At 51.5% G+C, this 17,004-nt stretch overlaps 1 protein-coding gene across 1 annotated transcript; it reads right to left on the reverse strand.

The window, feature by feature from the left end:
* Positions 1-4,067: 4,067 nt before the first annotated feature.
* t2fb (Transcription initiation factor IIF subunit beta) lies at positions 4,068-16,643 on the reverse strand. Its single transcript, NM_001173935.1, is given in 9 exon segments — positions 4,068-5,857; positions 10,786-10,929; positions 11,108-11,207; positions 11,297-11,378; positions 14,387-14,398; positions 15,779-15,923; positions 16,046-16,064; positions 16,204-16,277; positions 16,510-16,643. Coding segments are annotated over 9 exon segments (774 nt in total). The 5' UTR covers positions 16,576-16,643; the 3' UTR covers positions 4,068-5,725.
* Between the last annotated feature and the right edge of the window lie 361 nt (positions 16,644-17,004).

Below are 17,004 nucleotides of genomic sequence, written 5' to 3' on the forward strand. Positions count from 1 at the left end.
TACCTCCCCGTGTCTCTGGCGTCTGCCTTCACTCTGATACAGTACCTCCCCGTGTCTCTGGCGTCTGCCTTCACTCTGATACAGTACCTCCCCGTGTCTCTGTCTGCCTTCACTCTGATACAGTACCTCCCCGTGTCTCTGGCGTCTGCCTTCACTCTGATACAGTACCTCCCCGTGTCTCTGTCTGCCTTCACTCTGATACAGTACCTCCCCGTGTCTCTGTCTGCCTTCACTCTGATACAGTACCTCCCCGTGTCTCTGTCTGCCTTCACTCTGATACAGTACCTCCCCGTGTCTCTGTCTGCCTTCACTCTGATACAGTACCTCCCCGTGTCTCTGTCTGCCTTCACTCTGATACAGTACCTCCCCGTGTCTCTGTCTGCCTTCACTCTGATACAGTACCTCCCCGTGTCTCTGTCTGCCTTCACTCTGATACAGTACCTCCCCGTGTCTCTGTCTGCCTTCACTCTGATACAGTACCTCCCCGTGTCTCTGTCTGCCTTCACTCTGATACAGTACCTCCCCGTGTCTCTGTCTGCCTTCACTCTGATACAGTACCTCCCCGTGTCTCTGGCGTCTGCCTTCACTCTGATACAGTACCTCCCCGTGTCTCTGTCTGCCTTCACTCTGATACAGTACCTCCCCGTGTCTCTGGCGTCTGCCTTCACTCTGATACAGTACCTCCCCGTGTCTCTGGCGTCTGCCTTCACTCTGATACAGTACCTCCCCGTGTCTGTCTGCCTTCACTCTGATACAGTACCTCCCCGTGTCTCTGTCTGCCTTCACTCTGATACAGTACCTCCCCGTGTCTCTGTCTGCCTTCACTCTGATACAGTACCTCCCCGTGTCTCTGTCTGCCTTCACTCTGATACAGTACCTCCCCGTGTCTCTGTCTGCCTTCACTCTGATACAGTACCTCCCCGTGTCTCTGTCTGCCTTCACTCTGATACAGTACCTCCCCGTGTCTCTGTCTGCCTTCACTCTGATACAGTACCTCCCCGTGTCTCTGTCTGCCTTCACTCTGATACAGTACCTCCCCGTGTCTCTGTCTGCCTTCACTCTGATACAGTACCTCCCCGTGTCTCTGTCTGCCTTCACTCTGATACAGTACCTCCCCGTGTCTCTGTCTGCCTTCACTCTGATACAGTACCTCCCCGTGTCTCTGTCTGCCTTCACTCTGATACAGTACCTCCCCGTGTCTCTGTCTGCCTTCACTCTGATACAGTACCTCCCCGTGTCTCTGTCTGCCTTCACTCTGATACAGTACCTCCCCGTGTCTCTGTCTGCCTTCACTCTGATACAGTACCTCCCCGTGTCTCTGTCTGCCTTCACTCTGATACAGTACCTCCCCGTGTCTCTGTCTGCCTTCACTCTGATACAGTACCTCCCCGTGTCTCTGTCTGCCTTCACTCTGATACAGTACCTCCCCGTGTCTCTGTCTGCCTTCACTCTGATACAGTACCTCCCCGTGTCTCTGTCTGCCTTCACTCTGATACAGTACCTCCCCGTGTCTCTGTCTGCCTTCACTCTGATACAGTACCTCCCCGTGTCTCTGTCTGCCTTCACTCTGATACAGAACCTCCCCGTGTCTCTGTCTGCTTTCACTCTGATACAGAACCTCCCCGTGTCTCTGTCGTCTGCCTTCACTCTGATACAGAACCTCCCCGTGTCTCTGTCTGCCTTCACTCTGATACAGAACCTCCCCGTGTCTCTGTCTGCCTTCACTCTGATACAGAACCTCCCCGTGTCTCTGTCTGCCTTCACTCTGATACAGTACCTCCCCGTGTCTCTGTCTGCCTTCACTCTGATACAGTACCTCCCCGTGTCTCTGTCTGCCTTCACTCTGATACAGTACCTCCCCGTGTCTCTGTCTGCCTTCACTCTGATACAGTACCTCCCCGTGTCTCTGGCGTCTGCCTTCACTCTGATACAGTACCTCCCCAGATGAACGTTGGGTTCTGGTCCCTGAGTAGAGGGTCAGGAAACCCTGTTCTGATGGATCTGTTGGGTCCATACTGTGTAGATGAACGTTGGGTTCTGGTCCCTGAGTAGAGGGTCAGGAAACCCTGTTCTGATGGATCTGTTGGGTCCATACTGTGTAGATGAACGTTGGGTTCTGGTCCCTGAGTAGAGGGTCAGGAAACCCTGTTCTGATGGATCTGTTGGGTCCATACTGTGTTGGGTTCGTTCAACATGGCGGCCAACTTTTTTTTTTTCCTTTTTAAAGTTGAGTCAACTGACTGATCACCTTGCACATAACTGCTCGATGTTATTTGTACATCAGTCGGTCACAATTTACCCATGATACATCAGTTTTGATGCTCTCAAACACGGCCGTTCATCCAGACATGCATCTATCGTTGTAGAACATCTGACGCGTAGAAGAAGGAATCCCATCCAGGGGGCTGTATTTATCGTCTCAGTTTTAGATGGACGGGTGGGATCTGTTCCTAGGTCAGAGCTCCTACTCTGATGACACTTTTTATTTATTTAACCAGGTAGGCTAGTTGAGAACAAGTCCTTTATTTAACCAGGTAGGCCAGTTGAGAACAAGTCCTTTATTTAACCAGGTAGGCCAGTTGAGAACAAGTTCTCATTTACAACTGCGACCTGGCCAAGATAAAGCAAAGCAGTTCGACAACATACAACAACACAGAGTTACACATGGAGTAAAACAAACATACAGTCAACAACACAGAAAAATAAGTCTATATACAATGTGAGCAAATGAGGTGAGATAAGGGAGGTAAAGGCAAAAAAAGGCCATGGTGGTAAGTAAATACAATATAGCAAGTAAAACACTGGAATGGTAGATTTGTAGTGGAAGAAAGTGCAAAGTAGAAATAGAAATAATGGGGTGCAAAGGAGCAAAATAAATAAATACAGTAGGGGAAGAGGTAGTAGTTTGGGCTAAATTATAGATGGGCTATGTACAGGTGCAGTGATCTGGGAGCGGCTCTGACAGCTGGTGCTTAAAGCTAGTGAGGGAGATAAGTGTTTCCAGTTTCAGAGATTTTTGTAGTTCGTTCCAGTCATTGTCAGCAGAGAACTGGAAGGAGAGGCAGCCAAAGGAGGAATAGGCTTTGGGGGTGACCAGAGAGATATACCTGCTGGAGCGCGTGCTACAGGTGGGTGCTGCTATGGTGACCAGTGAGCGGAGATAAGGCCGGACTTTACCTAGCAGGGTCTTGTAGATGACCTGGAGCCAGTGGGTTTGGCGACGAGTATGAAGCGAAGGCCAGCCAACGAGAGCGTACAGGTCACAGTGGTGGGTAGTATATGGGGCTTTGGTGACAAAACGGATGGCACTGTGATAGACTGCATCCAGTTTATTAAGTAGAGTGTTGGAGGCTATTTTGTAAATGACATCGCCGAAGTCGAGGATCGGTAGGATAGTCAGTTTTACGAGGGTATGTTTGGCAGCATGAGTGAAGGATGCTTTGTTGCGAAATAGGAAGCCGATTCTAGATTTAATTTTGGATTGGAGATGTTTGATGTGAGTCTGGAAGGAGAGTTTACAGTCTAACCAGACACCCAGGTATTTGTAGTTGTCCACATATTCTAAGTCAGAACCGTCCAGAGTAGTGATGCTGGACGGGCGGGCAGGTATCGGTTGAAGAGCATGCATTTAGTTTTACTTGTATTTAAGAGCAGTTGGAGGCCACGGAAGGAGAGTTATATGGTATTGAAGCTCGTCTGGAGGGTTAAGTGTCCAAAGAAGGGCCAGAAGTATACAGAATGGTGTCGTCTGCGTAGAGGTGGATCAGAGACTCCCCAGCAGCAAGAGCGACATCATTGATGTATACAGAGAAAAGAGTTGGCCCGAGAATTGAACCCTGTGGCACCCCCATAGAGACTGCCAGAGGTCCGGACAACAGGCCCTCCGATTTGACACACTGAACTCTGTCAGAGAAGTAGTTGGTGAACCAGGCGAGGCAGTCATTTGAGAAACCAAGGCTGTCGAGTCTGCCGATGAGGATGTGGTGATTGACAGAGTCGAAAGCCTTGGCCAATGAATACGGCAGCACAGTATTGTTTCTTATCTTAAAGAAAAGCAGACAGGTACATTTTTTTACAAAATAATTTTTAATTTTTTTTATACCAACAGTCCATTAAAAACAACTTGTACGTATTGACCCTTGGTTGCCGTGTATCTGTACGCAGAAAACACTTCTGAAGGATCCCTGATTGAATGTAAAACGGTCAGATAACAAACACAGGAATAAACCAGCTCATAGTGGCCCAGGTGAGATGAACCTAAAGCACCTCACTGCTCAGAACACTAGGAATCCTTCAAATGTGTCCCCAAGTGGCACCCTGTGCACTAAATTTGACAAGGGGTCCTGGTTTGAAAGTAGTGCACTATATAGGGAACAGGGTGCCACTTGGGACTTCACCGACATGTAGTATAAGGCCAGTGATTTGGTCCTAACTGGCCAACTAAACACATCAGAAGCTTGACAACTTTACTTCTCTGCATCATTAAAAACAAAACGACACTCCCATCTACTGGTGAGCTCTCTAGGGAGGCCCCAGACCAGGCTAGTCGTCCTCCTCCTCCTAGTGGTGGAGCCCCCAGACCAGGCTAGTCGTCCTCCTGGTGGTGGGGCCCCAGACCAGGCTAGTCGTCCTTCTCCTCCTAGTGGTGGGGCCCCAGACCAGGCTAGTCGTCCTCCTCCTCCTAGTGGTGGAGCCCCCAGACCAGGCTAGTCGTCCTCCTGGTGGTGGGGCCCCAGACCAGGCTAGTCGTCCTTCTCCTCCTAGTGGTGGAGCCCCCAGACCAGGCTAGTCGTCCTCCTGGTGGTGGGGCCCCAGACCAGGCTAGTCGTCCTTCTCCTCCAAGTGGTGGAGCCCCCAGACCAGGCTAGTCGTCCTTCTGGTGGTGGGGCCCCAGACCAGGCTAGTCGTCCTTCTCCTCCTAGTGGTGGAGCCCCCAGACCAGGCTAGTCGTCCTTCTGGTGGTGGGGCCCCAGACCAGGCTAGTCGTCCTCCTGGTGGTGGGGCCCCAGACCAGGCTAGTCGTCAGTCTCCTCCTAGTGGTGGGGCCCCAGACCAGGCTAGTCGTCCTTCTCCTCCTGGTGGTGGGGCCCCAGACCAGGCTAGTTGTCAGTCTCCTCCTAGTGGTGGGGCCCCAGACCAGGCTAGTCGTCCTTCTCCTGGTGGTGGGGCCCCAGACCAGGCTAGTCGTCAGTCTCCTCCTAGTGGTGGAGCCCCCAGACCAGGCTAGTCGTGGAGCCCCCAGACCAGGCTAGTCGTGGAGCCCCCAGACCAGGCTAGTCGTCCTTCTCCTGGTGGTGGAGCCCCCAGGTCAGGCTAGTCGTGGAACCCCCAGACCAGGCTAGTCGTGGAGCCCCCAGACCAGGCTAGTCGTGGAGCCCCCAGACCAGGCTAGTCGTGGAGCCCCCAGACCAGGCTAGTCGTCCTTCTCCTGGTGGTGGAGCCCCCAGACCAGGCTAGTCGTCCTTCTCCTGGTGGTGGAGCCCCCAGACCAGGCTAGTCGTGGAGCCCCCAGACCAGGCTAGTCGTCCTTCTCCTGGTGGTGGAGCCCCCAGACCAGGCTAGTGGTGGAGCCCCCAGACCAGGCTAGTCGTCGTTCTCCTTCTCCTGGTGGTGGAGCCCCCAGACCAGGCTAGTGGTGGAGCCCCCAGACCAGGCTAGTCGTCGTTCTCCTTCTCCTGGTGGTGGAGCCCCCAGACCAGGCTAGTGGTGGAGCCCCCAGACCAGGCTAGTCGTCGGTCTCCTTCTCCTCCTCTCCTCCCTGGTAATGTCTGTACTCTGGCTTGAGCTCCCAGGTGTTCTTGTGGGTTCCCTTCACGTTGTAGATGCCGATGTCACGCAGAATCTCTTTCAGGTAACTCTGAATGAAGGGGGGGGAGACAAGCGAGAGTTACGATGTGTTGTATTATAATATAGACTGCTATCAGACAGGAATAGGGAGATAGAAAGAGCGTTGAGTTTCCAGTCTGGTCTAAAATTCCCTGTTGCATCTCTTATGTAGAAAGTATTACATCGCTAACTTGACCAGACAAAAATCCACCGCAGACTGAAACACATAATCCACCACAGACGACCCGTTCACTAGGCAGCCGTCTCTACTAAACTAACCAAGACCCGCAGACGACCCGTTCACTAGGCAGACGACTCTACTAAACTAACCAAGACCCGCAGACGACCCGTTCACTAGGCAGACAACCCGTTCACTAGGCAGCCGTCTCTACTAAACTAACCAAGACCCGCAGACGACCCGTTCACTAGGCAGACGACCCGTTCACTAGGCAGCCGTCTCTACTAAACTAACCAAGACCCGCAGACGACCCGTTCACTAGGCAGACAACCCGTTCACTAGGCAGCCGTCTCTACTAAACTAACCAAGACCCGCAGAGCGACCCGTTCACTAGGCAGCCGTCGCTACTAAACTAACCAAGACCCGCAGACGACCCGTTCACTAGGCAGCCGTCTCTACTAAACTAACCAAGACCCGCAGACGACCCGTTCACTAGGCAGACGACCCGTTCACTAGGCAGCCGTCTCTACTAAACTAACCAAGACCCGCAGACGACCCGTTCACTAGGCAGACGACCCGTTCACTAGGCAGCCGTCTCTACTAAACTAACCAAGACCCGCAGACGACCCGTTCACTAGGCAGACGACCCGTTCACTAGGCAGCCGTCTCTACTAAACTAACCAAGACCCGCAGACGACCCGTTCACTAGGCAGACGACCCGTTCACTAGGCAGCCGTCGCTACTAAACTAACCAAGACCCGCAGACGACCCGTTCACTAGGCAGACGACCCGTTCACTAGGCAGCCGTCTCTACTAAACTAACCAAGACCCGCAGACGACCCGTTCACTAGGCAGCCGTCTCTACTAAACTAACCACGACGCAGCTCTAACAACAACACATAAAACCTCACCTAATTCTGCCACAAAACAATGACTCTCTCTCATATGGGCTTTTGAGACGAGCGCTAAATGTGCCGTCCATTTTGTCAAAGGCAAAGGTGTAAAATATTTGATCTTGTCCATTCCCAGCGCACCACTCCAGGGTGCTGTTGAAGAGACTCCTCCCCCAAAAAATTATCCAACATAAATCATGTAGCAGATGAAGCTATGGTAGAAAGAGGAGGTGGCCTTTTCTGTTGTCTACAGGCTGGAGACAAAATGGACGACAATGTAACGAGACAAGACACTTTTTTTTTTTTTTAAATCCCGCATGTTTCTCTGAAAAATAGCCTGTTACCTAAAATGGCAACACATTTTTTGTTTGTTGAAAAGAGCTGTCGTGTTTACAACATATCCTGAAAACAGTAGGGGTCAAGGTAAAATGGACAATCACAACGTTGTCCAGGAGTTTCACCCCATTGTCATGATCAGTGGCTTCAAGTTTGTATCTTTCAATTATTTTTTTGACAAGCTGATTTAATAGCGAAAAATTTATTAAATACGTCTGCAAATATACAAAATTGATTAGTCACAGGAATCAGGACTAATAAATACAACGCAACGTCCTGTTTTACTAACAGTGTGTCCGCCACATGGATGGACATTCATACAATTCCACTGAGGGGGCGACAGGGTCGACTACACCCCAGTAAGCACGTCTTTTTGTTTGGTCCTGTCCGGATGTTGTTTTTTGGTAACACCTCAGTAAGCACGGACCGATGCTGACGCCTTTTCAACATCTTATTTTGGCGTCAGTTTCGGACCGGCCTTCATTTCCACATCCACGGACATTGGTTTTTGGTCCGGTCCAAATCTGAACTTTGTTCCCGGTCTGAACCAGCCTTGATTTGGCCCAAACATTGACGTCTATAAAATTACTTATTTTCAACTTTCATTCAGAACCAAAAAATGAGCCCGATTTCAACATCTGGAAAAGAGGCAATTTTCAACGTCCTGGAAAATCTTTATTTTAAAACCTACGGAAAATATCTTTTCACTATTCATTCAGAACCTAACTTCAACGTCTGGTCGTGCCGATAGCGGCAGAACGGCCCTGATAATCACTATTTTACTTAAGGTAGTACAATGAGCATTTTACAGTAGAGGTCGACCGATTAATCGGAATGGCCGATTAATTAGGGCTGATTTCAAGTTTTCATAACAACTTTATTTAACTTGGCAAGTCGGTTAAGAACACATTCTTATTTTCAATGACAGCCTAGGAACGGTGGGTTAACTGCCTTGTTCAGGGGCAGAACGACAGATTTTTACCTTGTCAGCTCGGAGATTCAATCTTGCAACCTTACGGATAACTAGTCCAACGCTCTAACCCCCTGCTTTACATTAAACTCCACGAGGAGCCTGCATGGCAGGCTGACTACCTGTTATGCGAAGGCAGCAAGAAGCCAAGGTAAGTTGTTAGCTAGTATTAAACTTATCTTATAAAAAACAATCAATCAATCATAATCACTAGTTAACTACACATGGTTGACGATATTACTAGTTTATCTAGCCTGTCCTGCGTTGCATATAATCGCTTAGGTACACGTTGCTCCAACCATAAACATCAATGCCTTTCTTAAAATCAATACACAGAAGTATATATTTTTTAAACCTGCATATTTAACTCAAAGAAATCCCGGTTAGCAGGCAATATTAACCAGGTGAAATTGCACGCAGAGTCAGGGTATATGCAACAGTTTGGGCCGCCTGGCTCGTTGCGAACTAATTTGCCAGAATTTTACGTAATTATGACATACCACTGAAGGTTGTGCAATGTAACAGGAATAACGTTTTGTTTTCGAGATGATAGTTTCCGGATTCGACCATATTAATGACCTAAGGCTCGTGTTTCTGTGTGTTTATTATATTATAATTAAGTCTATGATTTGATAGAGCAGTCTGACTGAGCGGTGGTAGGCAGCAGCAGGCTCGTAAGCATTCATTCAAAATAGCACTTTCGTGTGTTTTGCCAGCAGCCCTTCGCAATGCATTGCGCTGTTTATGACTTCAAGCCTATTAACTCCCAAGATTAGGCTGGTGTAACCGATGTGAAATGGCTAGCTAGTTAGCGGGTGCGCGCTAATAGTGTTTCAAACGTCACTCGCTCTGAGACTTGGAGTAGTTGCTCCCCTTGCTCTGCATGGGTAACGCTGCTTTGAGGGTGGCTGTTGTCGATGTGTTCCTGGTTCGAGCCCAGGTAGGAGCGAGGAGAGGGACGGAAGCTATACTGTTACACTGGCAATACTAAAGTGCCTATAAGAACATCCAATAGTCAAAGGTATATGAAATAAAAATTGTAGAGAGAAATAGTCCTATAATTCCTATAATAACTACAACCTAAAACTTCTTACCTGGGAATATTGAAGACTCATGTTAAAAGGAACCACCAGCTTTCATATGTTCTCATGTTCTGATCAAGGAACTTAAACGTTAGCTTTCTTACATGGCACATATTGCACTTTTACTTTCTTCTCCAACACTTTGTTTTTGCATTATTTAAACCAAATTGAACATGTTTCATTATTTATTTGAGGCTAAATTGATTTTATTGATGTATTATATTAAGTTAAAATAAGTTCATTCAGTATCGTTGTAATTGTCATTATTACAAATAAATAAAAAATATGTAAAAAAAAATCTGCCGATTAATCGGCATCGGCATGGAAAAATCATAATCGGTCGAACCTCTATTATACAGTACTTAAACAGGCCTTTGTGTTTCTATTACATTGAAGTACTGTGGCACAGCGCCCCTCTCTCCCCCTCCACAGCGCCCCCTCTCTCCCCCCCACAGCGCCCCCTCTCCCCCCTCCACAGCGCCCCCCCTCCCCCTCCACAGCGCCCCCCTCCACAGCGCCCCTCTCCACAGCGCCCCTCTCCCCCTCCACAGCGCCCCTCTCCCCCCCTCCACAGCGCCCCCTCTCCCCCTCCACAGCGCCCCTCTCCCCCCCTCCACAGCGCCCCTCTCCCCCCTCCACAGCCCCCTCTCTCCCCCTCCACAGCGCCCCCCTCTCTCCCCTCCACAGCGCCCCCCTCTCTCCCCCTCCACAGCGCCCCTCTCTCCCCCCCTCCACAGCGCCCCTCTCTCCCCCTCCACAGCGCCCCTCTCTCCCCCTCCACAGCGCCCCCTCTCCCCCTCCACAGCGCCCCCCTCCACAGCGCCCCCCCTCCACAGCGCCCCCCTCCACAGCGCCCCTCTCTCCCCCTCCACAGCGCCCCTCTCTCTCCCCCTCCACAGCGCCCCCTCTCTCTCCCCTCCACAGCGCCCCCCCTCCATAGCGCCCCTCTCCACAGCGCCCCTCTCCACAGCGCCCCTCTCTCCCCCCTCCACAGCGCCCCCTCTCTCCCCTCCACAGCGCCCCCTCTCTCCCCCCCTCCACAGCGCCCCCTCTCTCCCCCTCCACAGCGCCCCCCTCTCTCCCCCTCCACAGCGCCCCCCTCTCTCCCCCTCCACAGCGCCCCCCTCTCTCCCCCTCCACAGCGCCCCTCTCCCCCCTCCACAGCGCCCCTCTCTCCCCTCCACAGCGCCCTCTCTCCCCCTCCACAGCGCCCCCTCTCTCCCCCTCCACAGCGCCCCCTCTCTCCCCCCTCCACAGCGCCCCCTCTCTCCCCCCTCCACAGCGCCCCTCTCTCTCCCCTCCACAGCGCCCCCCTCTCTCCCCCTCCACAGCGCCCCCTCTCTCCCCCTCCACAGCGCCCCCCTCTCTCCCCCTCCACAGCGCCCCTCTCTCTCCCCCTCCACAGCGCCCCTCTCCCTCCCCTCCACAGCGCCCCCTCTCTCCCCCTCCACAGCGCCCCTCTCTCTCCCCCTCCACAGCGCCCCTCTCCCCCTTCCTCACCACAGGTTGTTTGGTGATGTCCACCAGGTCCTTGATGTTGTAATATTGGTGTTTCTCAAAAGCCGAGAACAACATGTCCAACACCTGCTGCTTATCGGCCCTCGCTCTTTTACCTTCGTCCTTCTTCTTCCTGTCATACTCCAGCTGGACACACACACACACACACACACACACTGTATTAGTCCAGCTCGAGGGAGGGAGGGAGGGAGGGAGGAAATGTCTGGCTGATTTTGTTGTTGTTAAGGGGCCTAAAATGTGAACAGACAGTGAACACGTCCTTAACAGAGTAACGACAGCTCGTGCAGCAGCCAGGACTCCTTACGTTGTAGGAATGATTGGCCACTGGTTTGTAGTTGGTGGTAACAGCCTTTTCTAGTTGCTGAGACAATCTCAATGGCTTGGATAACTCTTCTATCTGCAGTCTGGGGACAGGAGAAAGCAGTGAGCGTCAGCCGGACAGAGAGAGAGAGAGAGAGAGAGAGAGAGAGAGAGTGTGTGTGTAGGTACGAACCTCTTGAGTTTCATGTAGCTTTCGCTGACAGCAGGTCTACACTCAGCTCTCTGCACCACCAGGCCCTCCAGGGAGATTCTCTCTGTAGAAAGGAGAACCAGTGACTTCACCTCTCTCTCTCTCTCTCTCTCTCTCTCTCTCTCTCTCTCTCTCTCTCTCTCTCTCTCTCTCTCTCTCTCTCTCTCTCTCTCTCTCTCTCTCTCTCTCTCTCTCTCTCTCGGCAACATTTCATCTGTTTCAATGTGATATTCCTCAGTGAGAGACATCCACAGTGGCAGTACGACTGACCACACAGTCAGGAGAAGAGAGACCAACTGATCACTAGGGTCGTCTAACAGGAGAAGAGAGACCAACTGATCACTAGGGTCGTCTAACAGGAGAAGAGAGACCAACTGATCACTAGGGTCGTCTAACAGGAGAAGAGAGACCAACTGATCACTAGGGTCGTCCAACTGATCACTAGGGTCGTCTAACAGGAGAAGAGAGACCAACTGATCACTAGGGTCGTCTAACAGGAGAAGAGAGACCAACTGATCACTAGGGTCGTCTAACAGGAGAAGAGAGACCAACTGATCACTAGGGTCGTCCAACTGATCACTAGGGTCGTCCAACTGATCACTAGGGTCGTCCAACTGATCACTAGGGTCGTCCAACTGATCACTAGGGTCGTCTAACAGGAGAAGAGAGACTAACTGATCACTAGGGTCGTCTAACAGGAGAAGAGAGACTAACTGATCACTAGGGTCGTCTAACAGGAGAAGAGAGACTAACTGATCACTAGGGTCGTCTAACAGGAGAAGAGAGACTAACTGATCACTAGGGTCGTCTAACGACAGAAGAGAGACTAACTGATCACTAGGGTCGTCTAACGACAGAAGAAGAGAGACTAACTGATCACTAGGGTCGTCTAACAGGAGAAGAGAGACTAACTGATCACTAGGGTCGTCTAACGCCAGAAGAAGAGACACCAACTGATCACTAGGGTCGTCTAACAGGAGAAGAGAGCCCAACTGATCAACATTCTCCACCAGACAGAGGCCTAACCTCCAGCCTCAACACCTCTCACCAACCTCCACCAGACAGAGGCCTAACCTCCAGCCTCAACACCTCTCACCAACCTCCACCAGACAGAGGCCTAACCTCCAGCCTCAACACCTCTCACCAACCTCCACCAGACAGAGGCCTAACCTCCAGCCTCAACACCTCTCACCAACCTCCACCAGACAGAGGCCTAACCTCCAGCCTCAACACCTCTCACCAACCTCCACCAGACAGAGGCCTAACCTCCAGCCTCAACACCTCTCACCAACCTCCACCAGACAGAGGCCTAACCTCCAGTCTCAACACCTCTCACCAACCTCCACCAGACAGAGGCCTAACCTCCAGCCTCAACACCTCTCACCAACCTCCACCAGACAGAGGCCTAACCTCCAGCCTCAACACCTCTCACCAACCTCCACCAGACAGAGACCTAACCTCCAGCCTCAACACCTCTCACCAACCTCCACCAGAGGCCTAACCTCCAGGCTCAACACCTCTCACCAACCTCCACCAGAGGCCTAGCCTCCAGCCTCAACACCTCTCACCAACCTCCACCAGACAGAGGCCTAACCTCCAGCCTCAACACCTCTCACCAACCTCTACCAGACAGAGGCCTAACCTCCAGCCTCAACACCTCTCACCAACCTCCACCAGAGGCCTAACCTCCAGCCTCAACACCTCTCACCAACCTCCACCAGACAGAGGCCTAACCTCCAGCCTCAACACCTCTCACCAACCTCCACCAGACAGAGACCTAACCTCCAGCCTCAACACCTCTCACCAACCTCCACCAGAGGCCTAGCCTCCAGCCTCAACACCTCTCACCAACCTCCACCAGACAGAGGACTAACCTCCAGCCTCAACACCTCTCACCAACCTCCACCAGAGGCCTAACCTCCAGCCTCAACACCTCTCACCAACCTCCACCAGACAGAGGCCTAACCTCCAGCCTCAACACCTCTCACCAACCTCCACCAGACAGAGGCCTAACCTCCAGCCTCAACACCTCTCACCAATCTCCACCAGAGGCCTAGCCTCCAGCCTCAACACCTTTCACCAACCTCCACCAGAGGCCTAGCCTCCAGCCTCAACACCTTTCACCAACCTCCACCAGAGGCCTAGCCTCCAGCCTCCTGCCCAGCCTCAACACATCTCAGTGGGGAAGAGACTGAGGGGACTCACCTGGGCCTGTCCCTGAAACTGAGCTGCTGCCATCAGATCTCTCTTCTGACTGGCCTACAGGGAGGGAAGGGAGGGAAGGGAGGGAGGGAAGGGAGGGAGGGAAGGAGAGGGTGGGCCAGTAAGAAACAACACCAGGGTTTAGACTAGCCGCTTTCTGGCGAAGAGGCAGTAACCGCGGAGATGAACTGCTCGGCAACGACGGCGGTCTTCAACACGTTGCAGAACAACACATCTGACGGTGGCTAGACTTCAACACTCAAACCAGGAAGTATCTCAAACAGAACTTTATATACACCGTCTCCAACCCACATACAAGGATAAACCATGAGCTTCACACTGACACACACACCCTCGAGGGAGAGGAGAGAGGAAGGACGGACGGACGGAAGGCAGGACGTGCACATTAGAAGAGGCATCAAGATCATGCACGTCAAACCAAGCACTCCACACCAGATCAATACCATCCTATTGATTGGTTTGTTTATGTTATTTAACAAGCTCCAAATATCATTCAGCAGCAGATCATATATCTCAACTACTGAGCTGATTGATTCACAGTGGTTCTGATCCGATCTGAGAGACAGCCAGCGGAGTTACTGAGACAAGCAGAGGACCTTCATCTGTTCTGCTGTGGCAACAGAAATTAAACATGCAGCCCACAACAAAGACAGAGAGATGGAGAGAGACGGGAAGGGGCAGAGAGAAGAGAGATGGAGAGAGACGGGAAGGAGCAGAGAGAGAGGGAGAGATGGAAAGAGACGGGAAGGAGCAGAGAGAGAGATGGAGAAGGGAGAGAGGCGTAGGGATACACACAGTACTACTTACCCTGAGGCGGAGGGATACACACAGACACACAGAACTACTTACCCTTAGATGACTCTAATGGGTGAAAGATCAGCCATGATCACAAACCAGGCTCATTTGCAGTCGTGACAACACAAGGCATTTTCACAGTGAATATTATCTGACTACACATTCAAATCCAGGTTATGACTCAAACAACATGACCTTCAGGTGTCATGGTTACTCAAACAGCACCTTACTCCCACACACTTAGGTAGGGTGGCGCCCCACACACACTTAGGTAGGGTGGCGCCCCACACACACTTAGGTAGGGTGGCGCCCCACACACACTTAGGTAGGGTGGCGCCCACACACACTTAGGTGGGGTGGCGCCCACACACACTTAGGTAGGGGTGGCGCCCCACACACACTTAGGTAGTGTGGCGCCCACACACACTTAGGTTGTGGCGCCCACACACACTTAGGTGGTGTGGCGCCCACACACACTTAGGTAGGGTGGCGCCCCACACACACTTAGGTGAGTGTGGCGCCCCACACACACTTAGGTAGGGGTGGCGCCCCACACACACTTAGGTAGGGTGGCGCCCCACACACACTTAGGTAGGGGTGGCGCCCACACACACTTAGGTAGGGTGGCGCCCACACACACTTAGGTAGGGTGGCGCCCCACACACACTTAGGTAGGGTGGCGCCCACACACACTTAGGTAGGGTGGCGCCCCACACACACTTAGGTGGGGTGGCGCCCCCACACACACTTGGGTAGGGTGGCGCCCCACACACACTTAGGTGGTGGCGCCCCACACACACTTAGGTAGGGTGGCGCCCCACACACACTTAGGTAGTGTGGCGCCCCACACACACTTAGGTAGTGTGGCGCCATTTAGCACACACACTTAGGTAGTGTGGCGCCCACACACACTTAGGTAGTATGGCGCCATTTAACACACACTTAGGTAGTATGGTGCCATTTAGCACACACACTTAGGTAGTATGGTGCCATTTAGCACACACACTAAGGTAGGTGGTGCCCCACACACACTAAGGTAGTATGGTGCCGCACACACACCAAAGGTAGTATGGTTGCCATTTAGCACACACACTAAGGTAGTATGGTGCCATTTAGCACACACACTAAGGTAGTATGGTGCCATTTAGCACACACACGAGGTAGTATGGTGCCATTTAGCACACAGCTCCTGAGTGCAGTATGGTGCCACGTAGCACACAATTTAGCACACACACTAAGGTAGTATGGTGCCATTTAGCACACACACTAAGGTAGTATGGTGCCATTTAGCACACACACTAAGGTAGTATGGTGCCATTTAGCACACACACTAAGGTAGTATGGTGCCATTTAGCACACAGCTCCTGAGTGCACCAAAATAGACACTGTTCTTTCTTCTTCTTCTTCATCATGTTTACAGCTGGAGGCCAGGTAACTGTTCCTTACCTGACTGGGTCTCAGTGAACACGGCCAGGGTCTGTCCTCCTACAGTCTGCATGGTGAACGGGTGGTCCCTGGGGGCCTGCACCCCCGATGGCTTGTCCCCGAGGCTGTCAATCATGGTCAGGTCTTCGTTCAGAGTGAATGCCACCTGGTTCACAACAAGTGTTAAGTTTAAATCAGTTTAGGACCAGGACACGCTGGCTGAGTGGGGATCAATATTCCATAGGAATGTAATTCATCTGTGTCTGTAACCATAGTCACTATTATTACCTCTGCTTTCCCTTGGTTCCTAACGCAAAATAAGAAGACAACAACTGATTAGCTAAATCACCTTAGCTTGCTACTTCTCTTTAGCTAGCAGAGAAAGTAAACAACGATGGTGATTACCAAACAAACCATTAACACACGAACGAGACAATTCTACATACTTGCCGATCCGGAGCTTCCCCACCTCTCCTCTTCCTGATGCTTTGGCCCATTGCTGTGACAGGTATTTGGGCACCTGTGGCACAGAGACTGGTTGTTAAAGTTAGCTAGCTAACTTGTGCAGTGTGATGATAATGATAGTTACTGTAGTCTACTTCAATAGATCGCTAGTCTCGTCCTCATCCATCCGCGCTGCCACTAGTTTGCTAACGTGTTTAGCCGCTAGCTAGTCGTGTTAGCCGCTAGCTAGCTACTAGTGTTAGTCGTGTTAGCCGCTAGCTAGTTTATACCCAACATTTCCAACGTACCTTTACCAGCCACACGCCCGTGTTCTGTTTAGCACCAGTTAAGTCCACTTCGCCTTTCTCTGACATGTTTAAAACTGTTGAAATGACCTCTTACACGTTACCATTACAATTCGTTTGGCGTTATGAGGTAGGCTAGCTAACGTTAACTAAACAACACACCGTCCGGAAAAAGGAACAAACCATAACTACGGAGGCACAGGAGAGACAGACAGGACTCGCGAAACCGGAAATACTAGAACTCGAAGTTCGGTGGTCAATCATTTACTTTTACTCCCCTAACATTAGTTACTAAATATCTCCACAGAAAATTCAGTGTTTACATTTCGCTCCTCTTTTAGCTCGACATTTAATCAATGCAGGCAAACTTTAGCAAGCTATTCATACTAAATAATGTTTTCCTGCCTGGTGCCAGGCCCAACAAATGCAGCTTCAGGCTCAGCAGCCCTGTCCACCCATCCCCATACCCCTGAACCAGCCCTGTCCACCCATCCTCCT

This window comes from Salmo salar, chromosome ssa17 (assembly GCF_905237065.1).
Source record: "Salmo salar chromosome ssa17, Ssal_v3.1, whole genome shotgun sequence".
Lineage (NCBI taxonomy): Eukaryota > Metazoa > Chordata > Actinopteri > Salmoniformes > Salmonidae > Salmo > Salmo salar.